The sequence below is a fragment of the Melanerpes formicivorus genome, unplaced genomic scaffold (assembly GCF_026170545.1).
Source record: "Melanerpes formicivorus ecotype bairdi unplaced genomic scaffold, bMelFor1.0.p_v2 SCAF_77, whole genome shotgun sequence".
Lineage (NCBI taxonomy): Eukaryota > Metazoa > Chordata > Aves > Piciformes > Picidae > Melanerpes > Melanerpes formicivorus.
This window is the reverse complement of record NW_027142429.1, coordinates 880,576-898,937: the sequence shown is the minus strand read 5'-3', so window position 1 is coordinate 898,937 and position 18,362 is coordinate 880,576. Positions and strand designations below refer to the sequence as shown.

At 61.7% G+C, this 18,362-nt stretch overlaps 1 protein-coding gene across 1 annotated transcript in view; it reads left to right on the top strand.

Annotated features, from left to right (window-relative positions):
- Positions 1-18,362, top strand: part of EXD3 (exonuclease 3'-5' domain containing 3) — a 454,860-nt gene that overhangs the window by 207,763 nt on the left and 228,735 nt on the right. The window contains exons 15-18 of the mRNA XM_068164114.1: positions 1,268-1,481; positions 4,352-4,461; positions 6,006-6,216; positions 16,035-16,201. Coding sequence (XP_068020215.1) covers positions 1,268-1,481; positions 4,352-4,461; positions 6,006-6,216; positions 16,035-16,201 — 702 coding nt within the window. The remainder of the gene's footprint in view (positions 1-1,267; positions 1,482-4,351; positions 4,462-6,005; positions 6,217-16,034; positions 16,202-18,362) is intronic.

Genomic DNA, 18,362 nt, shown 5'->3' with positions numbered 1-18,362 from the left:
GCAGTTTGCACACCACAGAGATTGAGTCCTATGTCCAGTTCTGGGCTCCTCAGTTCAAGAAGGACATTGAGAGACTTGAAGGTGTCCAGAGAAGGGCAAGAAAGCTGGGGAGGGGTCTGGAGCACAGCCCTGGGAGGAGAGGCTGAGGGAGCTGGGGTTGCTTAGCCTGGAGAAGAGGAGGCTCAGGGGTGACCTCATTGCCCTCTCCAACTCCCTGCAGGGAGGTTGGAGCCAGGTGGGGGTTGGGCTCTTCTCCCGGGCAGCCAGCACCAGAACAAGAGGACACAGTCTCAAGCTGTGCCAGGGGAGGTTTAGGCTGGAGGTGAGGAGAAAGTTCTTCCCAGGAAGAGAGATTGGCCCTGGGGATGTGCTGCCCAGGGAGGTGGTGGAGTCCCCATCCCTGGAGGTGTTCCAGAGGGGATTGGATGTGGCACTTGGTGCCATGGTCTGGTCACGAGGTCTGTGCTGCCAGCTTGGACTTGATGATCTTTGAGGTCTCTTCCAACCTTGGTGATTCTGTGAGACTGTGAGACTGAGATGGAATCACAGAATGCTTTGGATTGGAAGGGACCTTAAAGGGAACCCAGTTCCAAGTCCCTTGCAGTAGAGCAGGTTGCTCACAGCCCTGTCCTGCCTGGCCTTGGACACTTCCAGGCAGGAGGCAGCCACAGCCTCCCTGCACAGCCTGTGCCAGAGTCTCCCTCCCCCCTCACTGGAAAGGATTTCTTCCTTGTAATTGTCTAACTCTCCCCTCTGGCAGTTTGAAGCCATTGCCTCTCATCCTGGCACTGCACTCCCTGACAAGCAGTCCCTCCCCAGCCTTCCTGTAGCTCCCCTGAAGCACTGCAAGGCCACCAGAAGGTCTCCCTGGAGCCTTCTCTCCCCCAGGTTGCACAACCCCAACTCTCTCAGCCTGGCCTCACAGCAGAGGGCTTCCAGCCCTGCCAGCACTGCTGTGGCCTCCTGCTCCAGCAGGTCCCTGGCTGTGCTGTGCTGAGGGCTCCAGAGCTGCCCCAGCACTGCAGGGAGGTCTCAGCAGAGCACAGCAGAGGGGCAGAATCCCCTCCCTGCCCCTGCTGCCCACACTGCTGGGGCTCAGCCCAGGCCAGGCTGGGGCTGGGCTGGCAGTGCTGGCTGCTGGCTCCTGTGCAGCTCTGCACCCCCAGCACCCCCAGGGCTGCTCCCCAGCCCTTCACCCCCAGCCTGTGTCAGTGCCTGAAGGCTGTTGCTCAGGGAATGTTTGTAAGAAGGCTTTTCTCTGTTGCAGCCTGGGCAGGTTGTTGGCATTGACATGGAGTGGAGACCTTCCTTTGGCATGGTGGGGAAGCCCCAAGTGTCCCTGCTGCAGATGGCTCTGAAGGATGAGGTCTTCCTGCTGGACCTGTCACAGCTCCTGCAGCAGGCTGAGGCCCAGGACCAGATGGAGAAGCTTCTTCATTTCCTGCAGAGGCTCTACTCAGATGCATCCATCACAAAACTTGGTAGCTGTGCCTCTTCTCCCTGCCCTGGGCCTCTTCTCCCTGCCCTGGGTCTCTTCTCCCTGCCCTGGGCCTCTTCTCCCTGCCCTGGGCCTTTACCCTGCTCCTTGGGAGGCATTCCTGGCTCCCCTTGTGGCTCACATTCCCTGAGTGCACTTCTCAGGGAAGCAGCTTTAGCAGCCCTGGGAGTTCAGGCTGAGCCAGGGGAGGTTCAGGCTGGACATGTGGTAGATTTCTGGGTGATGAGGCACTTGTCCAGGCTGCCCAGGGAGGTGGTGCAGTCACCAGCCCTGGCCTGGTTTGACAGCATCTAGGTCTGTGGTGGGGACATGTTGTGGTGACAGACTGGGTGGAGAGGTCCTTTCCAGCCTAGATGATTCTGTCACAGCCTGCCAGGCCTGGGTGCAGGGTGGCTGGGGCAAGTGGGAAGGATAGAAACATCTTCCCATAGCAGGTGGGAGCCAGGAAGTCTGCTTCAGCCTCCCCCCTTGGAGCTGGGATTGTATTAGTTCCACATGAACCCCAGCTTGCACCCAGCCTGCTCTGTCCTCCTTGCACCCAACCTGCTCTGCTCTCCTTGCACCCAACCTGCAGTGCCCTCCTTGCACCCAGCCTGCAGTGCCCTCCTTGTACCCAGCCTGCAGTGCCCTCCTTGCACCCAGCCTGCTCTGCCCTCCTTGCACCCAGCCTGCAGTGCCCTCCTTGCACCCAGCCTGCTCTGCTCTCCTTGCACCCAGCCTGCTCTGCCCTCCTTGCACCCAACCTGCTCTGCTCTCCTTGCACCCAGCCTGCAGTGCCCTCCTTGTACCCAGCCTGCAGTGCCCTCCTTGCACCCAGCCTGCAGTGCCCTCCTTGCACCCAGCCTGCAGTGCCCTCCTTGCACCCAGCCTGCAGTGCCCTCCTTGCACCCAGCCTGCTCTGCCCTCCTTGCACCCAGCCTGCTGTGCCCTCCTTGCACCCAGCCTGCAGTGCCCTCCTTGCACCCAACCTGCTCTGCTCTCCTTGCACCCAACCTGCAGTGCCCTCCTTGCACCCAGCCTGCAGTGCCCTCCTTGCACCCAACCTGCAGTGCCCTCCTTGCACCCAGCCTGCTCTGCTCTCCTTGCACCCAACCTGCAGTGCCCTCCTTGCACCCAGCCTGCTCTGCCCTCCTTGCACCCAGCCTGCTGTGCCCTCCTTGCACCCAGCCTGCTCTGTCCTCCTTGCACCCAACCTGCTCTGCTCTCCTTGCACCCAACCTGCAGTGCCCTCCTTGCACCCAGCCTGCTCTGCCCTCCTTGCACCCAGCCTGCTCTGCCCTCCTTGCACCCAACCTGCTCTGCTCTCCTTGCACCCAACCTGCAGTGCCCTCCTTGCACCCAGCCTGCTCTGCCCTCCTTGCACCCAGCCTGCAGTGCCCTCCTTGTACCCAGCCTGCAGTGCCCTCCTTGCACCCAGCCTGCTCTGCCCTCCTTGCACCCAGCCTGCAGTGCCCTCCTTGTACCCAGCCTGCAGTGCCCTCCTTGCACCCAGCCTGCTCTGCCCTCCTTGCACCCAGCCTGCTGTGCCCTCCTTGCACCCAGCCTGCAGTGCCCTCCTTGCACCCAACCTGCTCTGCTCTCCTTGCACCCAACCTGCAGTGCCCTCCTTGCACCCAGCCTGCTCTGCCCTCCTTGCACCCAGCCTGCTCTGCCCTCCTTGCACCCAGCCTGCTCTGCTCTCCTTGCACCCAACCTGCAGTGCCCTCCTTGCACCCAGCCTGCTCTGCCCTCCTTGCACCCAGCCTGCTCTGCCCTCCTTGCACCCAGCCTGCTCTGCCCTCCTTGCACCCAACCTGCTGTGCCCTCCTTGCACCCAACCTGCTCTGCCCTCCTTGCACCCAACCTGCAGTGCCCTCCTTGCACCCAGCCTGCTCTGCCCTCCTTGCACCCAGCCTGCTCTGCCCTCCTTGCACCCAACCTGCAGTGCTCTCCTTGCACCCAGCCTGCTCTGCCCTCCTTGCACCCAGCCTGCTCTGCCCTCCTTGCACCCAACCTGCAGTGCTCTCCTTGCACCCAGCCTGCAGTGCCCTCCTTGCACCCAGCCTGCAGTGCTCTCCTTGCACCCAGCCTGCAGTGCCCTCCTTGCACCCAACCTGCAGTGCTCTCCTTGCACCCAGCCTGCTCTGCCCTCCTTGCACCCAGCCTGCTCTGCCCTCCTTGTACCCAGCCTGCAGTGCCCTCCTTGCACCCAGCCTGCAGTGCCCTCCTTGCACCCAGCCTGCTCTGCCCTCCTTGCACCCAGCCTGCAGTGCCCTCCTTGCACCCAACCTGCAGTGCTCTCCTTGCACCCAGCCTGCTCTGCCCTCCTTGCACCCAACCTGCAGTGCTCTCCTTGCACCCAGCCTGCTCTGCCCTCCTTGCACCCAGCCTGCTCTGCCCTCCTTGTACCCAGCCTGCTGTGCCCTCCTTGCACCCAGCCTGCAGTGCCCTTGGGCACTCTGCCTCCCAGAGCTCCCCTGGCCCTGTCCCAGATCTCCTGTGCTGGACACCAGAGCTCTGCTGCTTACCACACCTGGGGGCAGGGTCTGTCTGGAGGCTTTTGGCAGGAGCTGTGATTCACTACCTGCCAGTTTTGAAGTGGATCTTGAAGTCAGTATTTGCCCTCCAGCTCTCCTCTCCTGGCCCTGGAACCACAGAATGGTTTGGGTTGGAGGAGAGCTCCAGAGGCCAGCCCAGCCCCCTTGATCTGCCAGAGCATCCCTTGGGAGCAGGAGAGGCAGGAGTCTGCCCTGCTCCCTGCCTTGCCACCAGCTGCTGGCAGCATTTTGGCTCAGCTAGGGAGAGCTGGGGGGCATCAGCCATGGTTTCAGTTTTCCTGCCATGTGAGTTGGGCTTCCCCTTTTCCCTCTGCAGGCTATGGGATGTCTGGAGACCTCAGCAGCCTTGCAGCCACGTGCCCTGCTCTGAAAGACACAGAGAAGCAAGCCCGAGGTGTGGTGGACCTGCTCACAGTAGACAAGCAAGTAAGGATGAGCACAGGCAAGGTGTCAGCCTGTGCCTCCTGCCTGTGCCCTCAGCTCAGGGCTGGGGGCTCACAGCATGGCCTGCTCCTGTGCCCTACCAGCAGGGAGGTGGCAGAATGACCTTTGCCACTCGTGGCTGTGAGGGGAAGGTGGTTCTGAGGGGGAAGAGAGCAGCAGTTAGTTGTCAGCCACTGAAAAAGTTAGAGCCTGATAGACTAATAGCTAACTGTGAGTTACTGCTTTGAGTAGTAAGTGGGGAAGGGTCTGGAGAGCAGGGCTGGGGAGGAGCAGCTGAGGGAGCTGGGGGTGCTCTGCCTGGGGAAGAGGAGGCTGAGGGAGACCTCCTTGCTCCCTGCAGCTCCCTGGAAGGAGGCTGGAGCCAGGTGGGGTTGGGCTCTGCTCCCTCGGAACAAGGGACAGGAGAAGAGGAAATGGCCTCAGGTTGCCCCAGGGGAGGGTTAGGTTGGACATGAGCAGAAAATGCTTCACTGGAAGGGCTCTCAAAGCCTGGCCCAGGCTGCCCAGGGAGCTGGCTGAATGCCCATCCCTGGAGGGGTTGGAGAGAGGCAGAGCTGTGGTGCTGAGGGCTGTGGCTCAGCAGCAGCCTTGGCAGAGGTAGAGAATGGTTGGAGGGGATGCCCTTAAAAGTCTTTTCCAAGCAGATGATTCCCTGACTCTCTGCTGAGTTTTCCCCCAGCCTGCATTACAGCTGTGTAAAAGCAGCTGCAGGGGAGCCAGAGCTCCATTCAGCTGGGAGAGAGCTCCTGAGCACAGAGCCACACTTGAGCTTGGTGAGAGGGAGCCTGGCTGTGCAGGCTGGGGCAGCACTGGGGCAGGCAGGGTTTGCAGAGGTGTCTGTGGTGTTCCTGGGAGGGCTGCTGGTGTGCTCAGCACTGGGATGTCTGTTCAGCTGAAGTGCAGCTGGCTCTGGGCTGCACACAGCAGCTCCAGCAGGCTGCAGAGCTGAGGACAAGCATTTTAATGGGCAGGATTTATGGAGTGTGTTTCAGGCTGTGGGCTGGGGGGAAGTGAGATCTTTGGGGCTGATAGCTTAACCTGGGAAGTGCTGCAGGCTCTGGGGTGCTGCCAGCAGCTATTGCCTCAGTTTGATCTGAGAATGGCAGCTGCAGAAGGGCCTTTGCCCTCTCTGCTACAGGAATGCCTTTTTCTCAGGGGTGCTGGGAGGAGGAAGGAGCTGAGCTACCACTGCTGCTCTTTCTCTGACTCAGTGCCCAACAGCCTCCATCATGGCTGAGCACCCTGCACACCTCTGAAGAGTCCCAGCCCCACTGCTCTGATGCACTGCTGCCTGGCTGCTCTTGTTGCCTTCCCTGGCTATGGAGCAGCTTCCTCTGCAGTCAGTCTTTGTTAACCAAATCTCCAGACGCTGTCTACCTCATCCCAGCCCTTGTCTGAGAGCAGGGCACTCAATCTGCCAGGCAGGAGATGGAAGTGATAGGGCTGCTGCATGGCCACACCTGCTGGGGCAGGAGCTGTGGGAGCTGCCTTCTAACCATCTGCTTTGTGTCTTCTTCTCTTGTCAGCTGCAGAAGAGCTCCAGGGATTGGAAGAAGAGTGGCCAGGAGGCCGATGTCCTGTGCCCAGAGCAGAGCTCCGAGCAGAGAGGGCTCAGGCAGCCAGAGAAGGGCCTCAGCCTCTTGGTGCAGCATGTGCTGGGCAAGCCTCTGGACAAAACAGAGCAGTTGTCCAACTGGGAGAAGAGACCACTCCGTGAGGAGCAGATCCTCTATGCAGGTCTGGGCTCTGCCTCTTGGCCTTCTCTCTGTCCCCAGGGGAAAAAGGAAGAGGATGGCTGTGCAGAGCAGTTCCTGTGCAGAGCAGCTCCTGTGCAGAGCAGTTCCTGTGCAGAGCAGCTCCAGTGCAGAGCAGCTCCTGTGCAGATCAGCTCCTGTGCAGAGCAGCTCCAGTGCAGAGCAGCTCCTGTGCAGAGCAGCTCCTGTGCAGAGCAGCTCCTGTGCAGAGCAGCTCCTGTGCAGAGCAGCTCCAGTGCAGAGCAGCTCCTGTGCAGAGCAGCTCCTGTGCAGAGCAGCTCCAGTGCAGAGCAGCTCCAGTGCAGAGCAGCTCCAGTGCAGAGCACCTCCTGTGCAGAGCAGCTCCAGTGCAGAGCAGCTCCAGTGTAGAGCAGCTCCTGTGCAGGGCAGCTCCTGTGCAGAGCAGCTCCTGTGCAGAGCAGCTCCTGTGCAGAGCAGTTCCTGTGCAGAGCAGCTCCAGTGTAGAGCAGCTCCTGTGCAGAGCAGTTCCTGTGCAGGGCAGCTCCTGTGCAGAGCAGCTCCAGTGCAGAGTAGTTCCTGTGCAGGGCAGCTCCAGTGCAGAGCAGCTCCTGTGCAGAGCAGCTCCAGTGCAGAGCAGCTCCTGTGCAGAGCAGTTCCTGTGCAGGGCAGCTCCAGTGCAGAGCAGCTCCAGTGCAGAGCAGCTCCGGTGCAGAGCAGCTCCTGTGCAGAGCAGTTCCTGTGCAGAGCAGCTCCGGTGCAGAGCAGCTCCTGTGCAGAGCAGTTCCTGTGCAGAGCAGCTCCAGTGCAGAGCAGCTCCTGTGCAGAGCAGCTCCGGTGCAGAGCAGCTCCTGTGCAGAGCAGTTCCTGTGCAGAGCAGCTCCGGTGCAGAGCAGCTCCTGTGCAGGGCAGCTCCAGTGCAGAGCAGCTCCAGTGCAGAGCAGCTCCGGTGCAGAGCAGTTCCTGTGCAAAGCAGCTCCTGTGCAGAGCAGCTCCTGTGCAGAGCAGCTCCTGTGCAGAGCAGCTCCTGTGCAGAGCAGTTCCTGTGCAGAGCAGCTCCAGTGCAGAGCAGTTCCTGTGCAGAGCAGCTCAGCTCCAGTGCAGAGCAGTTCCTGTGCAGAGCAGCTCAGCTCCTGTGCAGATCAGTTCCTGTGCAGAGCAGCTCAGTTCCTGTGCAGAGCAGCTCCGGTGCAGATCAGTTCCAGTGCAGAGCAACTCCTGTGCAGAGCAGCTCCAGTGCAGAGCAGCTCCAGTGCAGAGCAGCTCCTGTGCAGAGCAGCTCCTGTGCAGGGCAGCTCCGGTGCAGAGCAGCTCCGGTGCAGAGCAGCTCCTGTGCAGAGCAGCTCCAGTGTAGAGCAGCTCCGGTGTAGAGCAGGTCCTGTGCAGAGCAGCTCCTGTGTAGAGCAGCTCCAGTGCAGAGCAGCTCAAGTGCAGAGCAGCTCCTGTGCAGAGCAGATCCTGTGCAGAGCAGCTCAAGTGCAGAGCAGCTCCTGTGCAGAGCAGCTCCTGTGCAGAGCAGCTCCAGTGCAGAGCAGCTCCTGTGCAGAGCAGCTCCGGTGCAGAGCAACTCCTGTGCAGAGCAGCTCCAGTGTAGAGCAGCTCCTGTGCAGAGCAGCTCCGGTGTAGAGCAGCTCCTGTGCAGAGCAGCTCCAGTGTAGAGCAGCTCAAGTGCAGAGCAGCTCCGGTGCAGAGCAGCTCCTGTGCAGAGCAGTTCCTGTGCAGAGCAGCTCCTGTGCAGAGCAGCTCCGGTGCAGAGCAGCTCCTGTGCAGAGCAGCTCCTGTGCAGAGCAACTCCTGTGCAGAGCAGCTCCGGTGCAGAGCAGCTCCTGTGCAGAGCAGTTCCTGTGCAGAGCAGTTCCTGTGCAGAGCAGCTCCGGTGCAGAGCAGCTCCTGTGCAGAGCAGCTCCAGTGCAGAGCAACTCCTGTGCAGAGCAGCTCCGGTGCAGAGCAGCTCCTGTGCAGAGCAGCTCCGGTGCAGAGCAGCTCCTGTGCAGAGCAGTTCCTGTGTAGAGCAACTCCTGTGCAGAGCAGCTCCTGTGCAGAGCAGCTCCTGTGCAGAGCAGCTCCTGTGCAGAGCAGCTCCGGTGCAGAGCAGCTCCTGTGCAGAGCAGCTCCTGTGCAGAGCAGCTCCGGTGCAGAGCAACTCCTGTGCAGAGCAGCTCCGGTGCAGAGCAGCTCCTGTGCAGAGCAGCTCCGGTGTAGAGCAGCTCCAGTGTAGAGCAGCTCAAGTGCAGAGCAGCTCCTGTGCAGAGCAGTTCCTGTGCAGAGCAGCTCCTGTGCAGAGCAACTCCTGTGCAGAGCAGCTCCGGTGCAGAGCAACTCCTGTGCAGAGCAGCTCCGGTGCAGAGCAACTCCTGTGCAGAGCAGCTCCGGTGCAGAGCAGCTCCTGTGCAGAGCAGCTCCGGTGCAGAGCAGCTCCGGTGTAGAGCAGCTCCGGTGTAGAGCAGCTCCTGTGCAGAGCAGCTCCTGTGCAGAGCAACTCCAGTGCAGAGCAGCTCCGGTGCAGAGCAACTCCTGTGCAGAGCAGCTCCTGTGCAGAGCAGCTCCTGTGCAGAGCAGCTCCGGTGCAGAGCAGCTCCTGTGCAGAGCAGCTCCTGTGCAGAGCAGCTCCGGTGCAGAGCAACTCCTGTGCAGAGCAGCTCCGGTGCAGAGCAGCTCCTGTGCAGAGCAGCTCCGGTGCAGAGCAGCTCCGGTGTAGAGCAGCTCCGGTGTAGAGCAGCTCCTGTGCAGAGCAGCTCCTGTGCAGAGCAACTCCAGTGCAGAGCAACTCCGGTGCAGAGCAACTCCTGTGCAGAGCAGCTCCGGTGCAGAGCAACTCCTGTGCAGAGCAGCTCCGGTGCAGAGCAGCTCCGGTGTAGAGCAGCTCCGGTGCAGAGCAGCTCCTGTGCAGAGCAGTTCCTGTGCAGAGCAGCTCCGGTGTAGAGCAGCTCCGGTGTAGAGCAGCTCCTGTGCAGAGCAGCTCCTGTGTAGAGCAGCTCCAGTGCAGAGCAGCTCAAGTGCAGAGCAGCTCCTGTGCAGAGCAGCTCCAGTGCAGAGCAGCTCCGGTGCAGAGCAGTTCCTGTGCAGAGCAGCTCCTGTGCAGAGCAGCTCCTGTGCAGAGCAGTTCCTGTGCAGAGCAGCTCCTGTGCAGAGCAGCTCCTGTGCAGAGCAGCTCCTGTGCAGAGCAGATCCTGTGCAGAGCAGCTCCGGTGCAGAGCAGTTCCTGTGCAGAGCAGCTCCTGTGCAGAGCAGCTCCTGTGCAGAGCAGCTCCTGTGCAGAGCAGCTCCAGTGCAGAGCAGCTCAAGTGCAGAGCAGCTCCTGTGCAGAGCAGATCCTGTGCAGAGCAGCTCCTGTGCAGAGCAGCTCCAGTGCAGAGCAGCTCAAGTGCAGAGCAGCTCCTGTGCAGAGCAGATCCTGTGCAGAGCAGCTCCTGTGCAGAGCAGCTCCTGTGCAGAGCAGCTCCTGTGCAGAGCAGATCCTGTGCAGAGCAGCTCCGGTGCAGAGCAGTTCCTGTGCAGAGCAGCTCCTGTGCAGAGCAGATCCTGTGCAGAGCAGCTCCTGTGCAGAGCAGCTCCAGTGCAGAGCAGCTCAAGTGCAGAGCAGTTCCTGTGCAGAGCAGCTCCTGTGCAGAGCAGCTCCTGTGCAGAGCAGTTCCTGTGCAGAGCAGCTCCTGTGCAGAGCAGCTCCTGTGCAGAGCAGCTCCTGTGCAGAGCAGATCCTGTGCAGAGCAGCTCCAGTGCAGAGCAGCTCCGGTGCAGAGCAGTTCCTGTGCAGAGCAGCTCCTGTGCAGAGCAGCTCCTGTGCAGAGCAGCTCCTGTGCAGAGCAGCTCCGGTGCAGAGCAGCTCCGGTGCAGAGCAGCTCCTGTGCAGAGCAACTCCAGTGCAGAGCAGCTCCGGTGCAGAGCAACTCCTGTGCAGAGCAGCTCCTGTGCAGAGCAGCTCCTGTGCAGAGCAGCTCCGGTGCAGAGCAGCTCCTGTGCAGAGCAGCTCCTGTGCAGAGCAGCTCCGGTGCAGAGCAACTCCTGTGCAGAGCAGCTCCGGTGCAGAGCAGCTCCTGTGCAGAGCAGCTCCGGTGCAGAGCAGCTCCGGTGTAGAGCAGCTCCGGTGTAGAGCAGCTCCTGTGCAGAGCAGCTCCTGTGCAGAGCAACTCCAGTGCAGAGCAACTCCGGTGCAGAGCAACTCCTGTGCAGAGCAGCTCCGGTGCAGAGCAACTCCTGTGCAGAGCAGCTCCGGTGCAGAGCAGCTCCGGTGTAGAGCAGCTCCGGTGCAGAGCAGCTCCTGTGCAGAGCAGTTCCTGTGCAGAGCAGCTCCGGTGTAGAGCAGCTCCGGTGTAGAGCAGCTCCTGTGCAGAGCAGCTCCTGTGTAGAGCAGCTCCAGTGCAGAGCAGCTCAAGTGCAGAGCAGCTCCTGTGCAGAGCAGCTCCAGTGCAGAGCAGCTCCGGTGCAGAGCAGTTCCTGTGCAGAGCAGCTCCTGTGCAGAGCAGCTCCTGTGCAGAGCAGTTCCTGTGCAGAGCAGCTCCTGTGCAGAGCAGCTCCTGTGCAGAGCAGCTCCTGTGCAGAGCAGATCCTGTGCAGAGCAGCTCCGGTGCAGAGCAGTTCCTGTGCAGAGCAGCTCCTGTGCAGAGCAGCTCCTGTGCAGAGCAGCTCCTGTGCAGAGCAGCTCCAGTGCAGAGCAGCTCAAGTGCAGAGCAGCTCCTGTGCAGAGCAGATCCTGTGCAGAGCAGCTCCTGTGCAGAGCAGCTCCAGTGCAGAGCAGCTCAAGTGCAGAGCAGCTCCTGTGCAGAGCAGATCCTGTGCAGAGCAGCTCCTGTGCAGAGCAGCTCCTGTGCAGAGCAGCTCCTGTGCAGAGCAGATCCTGTGCAGAGCAGCTCCGGTGCAGAGCAGTTCCTGTGCAGAGCAGCTCCTGTGCAGAGCAGATCCTGTGCAGAGCAGCTCCTGTGCAGAGCAGCTCCAGTGCAGAGCAGCTCAAGTGCAGAGCAGTTCCTGTGCAGAGCAGCTCCTGTGCAGAGCAGCTCCTGTGCAGAGCAGTTCCTGTGCAGAGCAGCTCCTGTGCAGAGCAGCTCCTGTGCAGAGCAGCTCCTGTGCAGAGCAGATCCTGTGCAGAGCAGCTCCAGTGCAGAGCAGCTCCGGTGCAGAGCAGTTCCTGTGCAGAGCAGCTCCTGTGCAGAGCAGCTCCTGTGCAGAGCAGCTCCTGTGCAGAGCAGCTCCGGTGCAGAGCAGCTCCGGTGCAGAGCAGCTCCGGTGCAGAGCAGCTCCTGTGCAGAGCAGCTCCTGTGCAGAGCAGTTCCTGTGCAGAGCAGCTCCTGTGCAGAGCAGCTCCGGTGTAGAGCAGCTCCTGTGCAGAGCAGCTCCGGTGTAGAGCAGCTCCGGTGTAGAGCAGCTCCTGTGCAGAGCAGTTCCTGTGTAGAGCAGCTCCAGTGCAGAGCAGCTCCTGTGCAGAGCAGCTCCAGTGCAGAGCAGCTCAAGTGCAGAGCAGTTCCTGTGCAGAGAAGCTCCAGTGCAGAGCAGATCCGGTGCAGAGCAGCTCCAGTGCAGAGCAGCTCCGGTGCAGAGCAGCTCCGGTGTAGAGCAGCTCCTGTGCAGAGCAGCTCCGGTGTAGAGCAGCTCCTGTGCAGAGCAGCTCCTGTGCAGAGCAGCTCCTGTGTAGAGCAGCTCCAGTGCAGAGCAGCTCCTGTGCAGAGCAGCTCCGGTGTAGAGCAGCTCAAGTGCAGAGCAGTTCCTGTGCAGAGAAGCTCCAGTGCAGAGCAGATCCGGTGCAGAGCAGCTCCAGTGCAGAGCAGCTCCGGTGCAGAGCAGCTCCGGTGTAGAGCAGCTCCTGTGCAGAGCAGCTCCGGTGTAGAGCAGCTCCTGTGCAGAGCAGCTCCTGTGCAGAGCAGCTCCTGTGTAGAGCAGCTCCAGTGCAGAGCAGCTCCTGTGCAGAGCAGCTCCAGTGCAGAGCAGCTCAAGTGCAGAGCAGCTCCTGTGCAGAGAAGCTCCAGTGCAGAGCAGATCCGGTGCAGAGCAGCTCCAGTGCAGAGCAGCTCCTGTGCAGAGCAGCTCCGGTGTAGAGCAGCTCCTGTGCAGAGCAGCTCCAGTGTAGATCAGCTCCTGTGCAGAGCAGCTCCTGTGCAGAGCAGCTCCAGTGTAGATCAGCTCCTGTGCAGAGCAGCTCCTGTGCAGAGCAGCTCCAGTGCAGAGCAGTTCCTCTGCAGAGCAGTTCCTGTGCAGAGCAGCTCCGGTGTAGAGCAGCTCCAGTGTAGAGCAGCTCAAGTGCAGAGCAGCTCCGGTGCAGAGCAGCTCCTGTGCAGGGCAGCTCCTGTGCAGAGCAGCTCCAGTGCAGAGCAGCTCAAGTGCAGAGCAGCTCCGGTGCAGAGCAGCTCCGGTGCAGAGCAGCTCCTGTGCAGAGCAGCTCCTGTGCAGAGCAGTTCCTGTGCAGAGCAACTCCTGTGCAGAGCAGCTCCGGTGCAGAGCAACTCCTGTGCAGAGCAGCTCCAGTGCAGAGCAGCTCCAGTGCAGAGCAGCTCCTGTGCAGAGCAGCTCCTGTGCAGAGCAGCTCCGGTGCAGAGCAGCTCCTGTGCAGAGCAGCTCCTGTGCAGAGCAGCTCCAGTGCAGAGCAGCTCAAGTGCAGAGCAGCTCCTGTGCAGAGCAGTTCCTGTGCAGAGCAGCTCCGGTGTAGAGCAGCTCCGGTGCAGAGCAGTTCCTGTGCAGAGCAACTCCTGTGCAGAGCAGCTCCAGTGTAGAGCAGTTCCTGTGCAGAGCAGCTCCAGTGTAGAGCAGTTCCTGTGCAGAGCAGCTCCTGTGCAGAGCAGCTCCGGTGCAGAGCAGTTCCTGTGCAGAGCAACTCCTGTGCAGAGCAGCTCCGGTGCAGAGCAACTCCTGTGCAGAGCAGCTCCGGTGCAGAGCAGCTCCGGTGCAGAGCAGCTCCTGTGCAGAGCAGCTCCAGTGCAGAGCAGCTCCGGTGCAGAGCAGTTCCTGTGCAGAGCAACTCCTGTGCAGAGCAGCTCCGGTGCAGAGCAACTCCTGTGCAGAGCAGCTCCGGTGCAGAGCAGCTCCTGTGCAGAGCAGCTCCGGTGCAGAGCAGCTCCTGTGCAGAGCAGCTCCAGAGCAGAGCAACTCCTGTGCAGAGCAGCTCAAGTGCAGAGCAGCTCCTGTGCAGAGCAGATCCGGTGCAGAGCAGCTCCTGTGCAGAGCAGCTCCAGTGCAGAGCAGCTCCAGAGCAGAGCAACTCCAGAGCAGAGCAACTCCTGTGCAGAGCAGTTCCTGTGCAGAGCAGTTCCTGTGCAGAGCAGCTCCTGTGCAGAGCAGTTCCTGTGCAGAGCAGCTCCAGTGCAGAGCAGCTCCTGTGCAGAGCAGCTCCTGTGCAGAGCAGCTCCGGTGCAGAGCAGCTCCGGTGCAGAGCAGCTCCAGTGCAGAGCAGTTCCTGTGCTGAGCAGCTCCAGTGCAGAGCAGCTCCAGTGCAGAGCAGCTCTTGTGCAGAGCAGCTCCTGTGCAGAGCAGTTCCTGTGCAGAGCAGTTCCTGTGCAGAGCAGCTCCAGTGCAGAGCAGTTCCTGTGCAGAGCAGCTCCTGTGCAGAGCAGCTCCTGTGCAGAGCAGTTCCTGTGCAGAGCAGCTCCAGTGCAGAGCAGCTCCTGTGCAGAGCAGCTCCGGTGCAGAGCAGCTCCGGTGCAGAGCAGTTCCTGTGCTGAGCAGCTCCAGTGCAGAGCAGCTCCAGTGCAGAGCAGCTCTTGTGCAGAGCAGCTCCTGTGCAGAGCAGTTCCTGTGCAGAGCAGCTCCTGTGCAGAGCAGCTCCGGTGCAGAGCAGCTCCGGTGCAGAGCAGCTCCAGTGCAGAGCAGCTCCTGTGCAGAGCAGCTCCTGTGCAGAGCAGCTCCAGAGCAGAGCAACTCCAGTGCAGAGCAGCTCCAGTGCAGAGCAGCTCCTGTGCAGAGCAGCTCCAGTGCAGAGCAGCTCCTGTGCAGAGCAGCTCCTGTGCAGAGCAGCTCCGGTGCAGAGCAGTTCCTGTGCAGAGCAGCTCCTGTGCAGAGCAGCTCCGGTGCAGAGCAGCTCCTGTGCAGAGCAGCTCCTGTGCAGAGCAGCTCCAGTGCAGAGCAGCTCCTGTGCAGAGCAGCTCCAGAGCAGAGCAGTTCCTGTGCAGAGCAGCTCCTGTGCAGAGCAGCTCCAGTGCAGAGCAGCTCCTGTGCAGAGCAGCTCCTGTGCAGAGCAGTTCCTGTGCAGAGCAGTTCCTGTGCAGAGCAGCTCCTGTGCAGAGCAGATCCGGTGTAGAGCAGCTCCAGTGCAGAGCAGTTCCAGTGCAGAGCAGCTCCTGTGCAGAGCAGCTCCAGTGCAGAGCAGTTCCAGAGCAGAGCAACTCCTGTGCAGAGCAGCTCCTGTGCAGAGCAGTTCCTGTGCAAACTCTCCTCAGGAAAGGCAAGAGCGAAATCCTCTTCCTTCTGTCTCCCATCGCAGCCTCCATGCAGGCAGAGCCCTGGCAGGGTGGCAGTGCAGTGCTTGGAGCAGGGCTGGGGATGGGCAGCGATGCTGTCAGAAAGCTCAGCACAGAGCTGGCGCTGCGGAGGGAGCAGAAGAGCTTACTGCTGCTTACCCCAGAGTCAGGAGCCTGGGTCTAAATCTTTTCCCGGGGCATTGAAGGACAGCCTGGAGACGGGAGCCAGCCCTGGATTAGCTGCAGCTGCCCCCGGCGCTGAGACAGCTCCACAGGAGTTAGACGCCAGGGCTCGCAGGGCTGGCTCGGGGCTCGCAGGGCCGGCTCGGGGCCGCCGGCAGGTCCCGGTGCAGGGGCAGCAGCCGCACGGCTCTGCCCGTGAGTGCCAGAGCTGCCAGCAGCCCCCCGGTGACAACCTGGTACGCTGCAGCCCAGGGGGGAAGCTGCTCCCCGGAGCTGAGACAGATCCACAGGAGTTAGTCGCCAGGGCTCGCAGGGCCGGCTCAGGGCTCACAGGGCTGGCTCAGGGCTCGCAGGGCTGGCTCGGGGCTCGCAGGGCTGGCTCGCAGGGCTGGCTCGGGGCTCGCAGGGCTGGCTCAGGGCTCGCAGGGCTGGCTCGGGGCTCGCAGGGCAGGCTCGCAGGGCAGGCTCGCAGGGCTGGCTCGCAGGGCTGGCTCGGGGCTCGCAGGGCTGGCTCAGGGCTCGCAGGGCTGGCTCGGGGCTCGCAGGGCAGGCTCGCAGGGCAGGCTCGCAGGGCTGGCTCGCAGGGCTGGCTCGCAGGGCTGGCTCAGGGCTCGCAGGGCTGGCTCGGGGCTCGCAGGGCTGGCTCGCAGGGCTGGCTCGGGGCTCGCAGGGCTGGCTCAGGGCTCGCAGGGCTGGCTCGGGGCTCGCAGGGCTGGCTCAGGGCTCGCAGGGCAGGCTCGCAGGGCTGGCTCGCAGGGCTGGCTCGCAGGGCAGGCTCGCAGGGCTGGCTCAGGGCTCGCAGGGCTGGCTCAGGGCTCGCAGGGCTGGCTCGGGGCTCGCAGGGCTGGCTCGCAGGGCTGGCTCAGCTGCTCCCCGGAGCTGACAGCGGCAGTGCACGGTGGGCAAGGGGCTGCTCAGCGCCCAAGGGGAGCAGTGTGGCTCGGCTGAAGCTGCCTGACACGGGGCGCTACAGTTTGCATGGGGGGCAGCAGGGAGGCTGTTGCTCTGTGAGCTCCTCTGCCTGGATCCTTCTGATCTAGGTGAGGATGTCCCTGCTCGCTGCAGAGGGCTTGGAATAGATGACCTTTAGAGGTCCCTTCCAGCTCAGGAGGTTCTGTGGTTCTGTGGCCCTGTGTTAAGTTGTGATGCTGCTGAAGCAGGAGTGCAGGGTATGGCAGCAGGGAGCTGCAGGTGGCTTGCATGCAGAGGCAGCTCTGCCTTGCCTCAGCAGGGGTTTGCCTCTGAGTGGCACCACCTGAGGCTCCTCTCCCCTTCTCCTCAGCCTCAGATGCCTACTGTTTGCTGGAGGTCTATGAGAAGCTCTGTAAGGATCCAGAGAGCTTTGGTCTGAGTCCAGACCTGACCAAGAGTCTGGTGGGAAAACCAAGCTCAAAGGCCAGGGCAAAGAAGCAGCTGGATGAACAAGAAGCACCCTCAGCTTCTGGACAGGTTTGTGAACACCTTCAAAGCACAGCACCTTGCTCAGGACCCCTGCAAACCATACCTTGGCTCCTGCCTCAGGCACACCAGGCCGTGCCTGGCCTGCCTGCTTGCAGGCTGCTCTCAGGACTGGTGCAGCAAACAGCTTCCTCTCCCCTCCCCTGATCCTTCACCTGCCTGATTCAGCTTTCCCTGCCCCTGCTCTTCACAAAGCTGAGTGCAGCTCTGTGTGCCAGAGCCCAGCTGACCCTGCTGGCAGAAATGCTGCTGGGGGGGTTCTGTGCCCTAGGTGTTGCCTTCCAAGCCCTGAGTTCCTTGCTTTTGCTTTTACCTGAGCTTCTGTGTCTGGGTTTCACCCTGGGAGTGTCTCCTTCACTGTGTCTGGAGCAGATTCTGCAAAGTTCAAGCAGTCCACCCAGAAAGTTGTTCAGCTGCAGGCTTCTCCCTGACTCCCTGCCCAGCACCACACACTCCATGACTGCTCTCCCCCTGCACTGCTGTGCCTTGGAGTGCTCCAGGGGCCACCTGCAGCACTGCCTCCAGCTCTGGGCCCCCAGCACAAGAAGGACCTGGAGCTGCTGGAGAGGCTCCAGAGGAGGCCACAGAGATGAGCAGAGGCTGCAGACCCTCCCCTTTGGGGCCAGGCTGGGAGAGCTGGGGCTGTGCAGCCTGGAGAAGAGAAGGCTCCAGGCAGACCTCAGAGCAGCCTTCCAGGACCTGAAGGGCTCCAGGAGAGCTGGGGAGGGACTCTGGCCAAGGGCTGGGAGTGCCAGGCTGAGGAACAATGGCTTTGAGCTGGGAGAGGAGAGACTGAGAGTGGAGAGGAGGGAGGAATCCTTGAGAGTGAGGCTGGGGAGACTCTGGCACAGGCTGCCCAGGGAGGCTGTGGCTGCCTCCTGCCTGGAGGTGTTGAAGGCCAGGCTGGATGAGGCCTTGAGCAAGCTGGGCTGGGGGGAGGGGTCCCTGCCCATGGCAGGGGGTTGGCACTGGCTGAGCTTTGAGGTCCCTTCCATCCCAACCCATTCTGTGGCTTATGAAAACTCCACCAGCCACAGGCTGGAGCTGTGTGACTCTGCTCACACATCTTGGAGCTCTGATCCCTCTCTCTCTCAGTGAAGTTCTGCTTTTACAGTGCAGCCATCCAGCTGTCCATGCACCTCTGAAACATTAGCAGAAACCACTCACCCTGGCTGGGATCCTCCTGAGTAGCCCCAGGCTGTGTCTGTCCCCTGGGGTCAGAGCTCCCTTGCATGGCTGTTGATCTCCTCCCTTAGCTCCTCCTCGCTGTGTGCAAGTGTGCAGCCTCCCAGCAGCCAGGAGAGGAGCACAAAGCTGCTCAGCAGTCTGCTCAGCTCTGTGCCCATGGGAATGCTGTATGCTACCACAGCCCTGGCTGCCCCAGAGAGGGGAGAAGTGAGTGCTGGAGGCTTGGGTTACCTTGTGGGCTGTGTGCTCAGCTGTGCCCTGTGCAGCCAGGCTCCCACCCAGAGCCGTTGGGAAAGCCTGGACCGGGCCTCACAAGCGCAGACTTCTGCTGCCTGTGTGTCCTGTGTGGCTCCAGGCTCTCCTCCCAGCGCTCTCTGCTCCCCTCTCTGAAGTGGGGCTAATGACATTATTCTCCTTCATCAGTTTGTAGCTCTCTGCTGGCAGGAAACGTGAGAAAGGAGCTGCCTCTGACACTGCTGGCCAGGGGATGAACACGAGCTGAGAGCCAGCTGCTGCTCCTTCCCAGCTGCTTGGACAGCAGCAGCAGCACAGGGTTACAGTCTTCCAAGCAGCTCTGCTCTGAGGGCTCAGCTTGATCTGGGATCACAGCACCCTGCTGCCTCAGGGCACAGCTGCATCCAGCAGGATCCTCTCACAGCCAGTGCCACTCCAGTCTTACCCACACACAGCTTCTGGAATCCCAGAGCTGTCAGGGCTGGAAGGGAGCTCAAGGCTCAGCCAGTCCTAACCCCCTGCCATGGGCAGGGACACCTCACACCACAGCAGGTTGCTCACAGCCACCTCCAGCCTGGCTGCAAACACCTCCAGGCAGGAGGCTTCCACCACCTCCCTGGGCAACCTGTGCCAGGCTCTCACCACCCTCCTGGGGAACAGCTTCCTGACATCCATTCCCCCAGCCCTATCACTAAGAGGTCCTCTGACACCCTGCAGAGTCCCTCCCCAG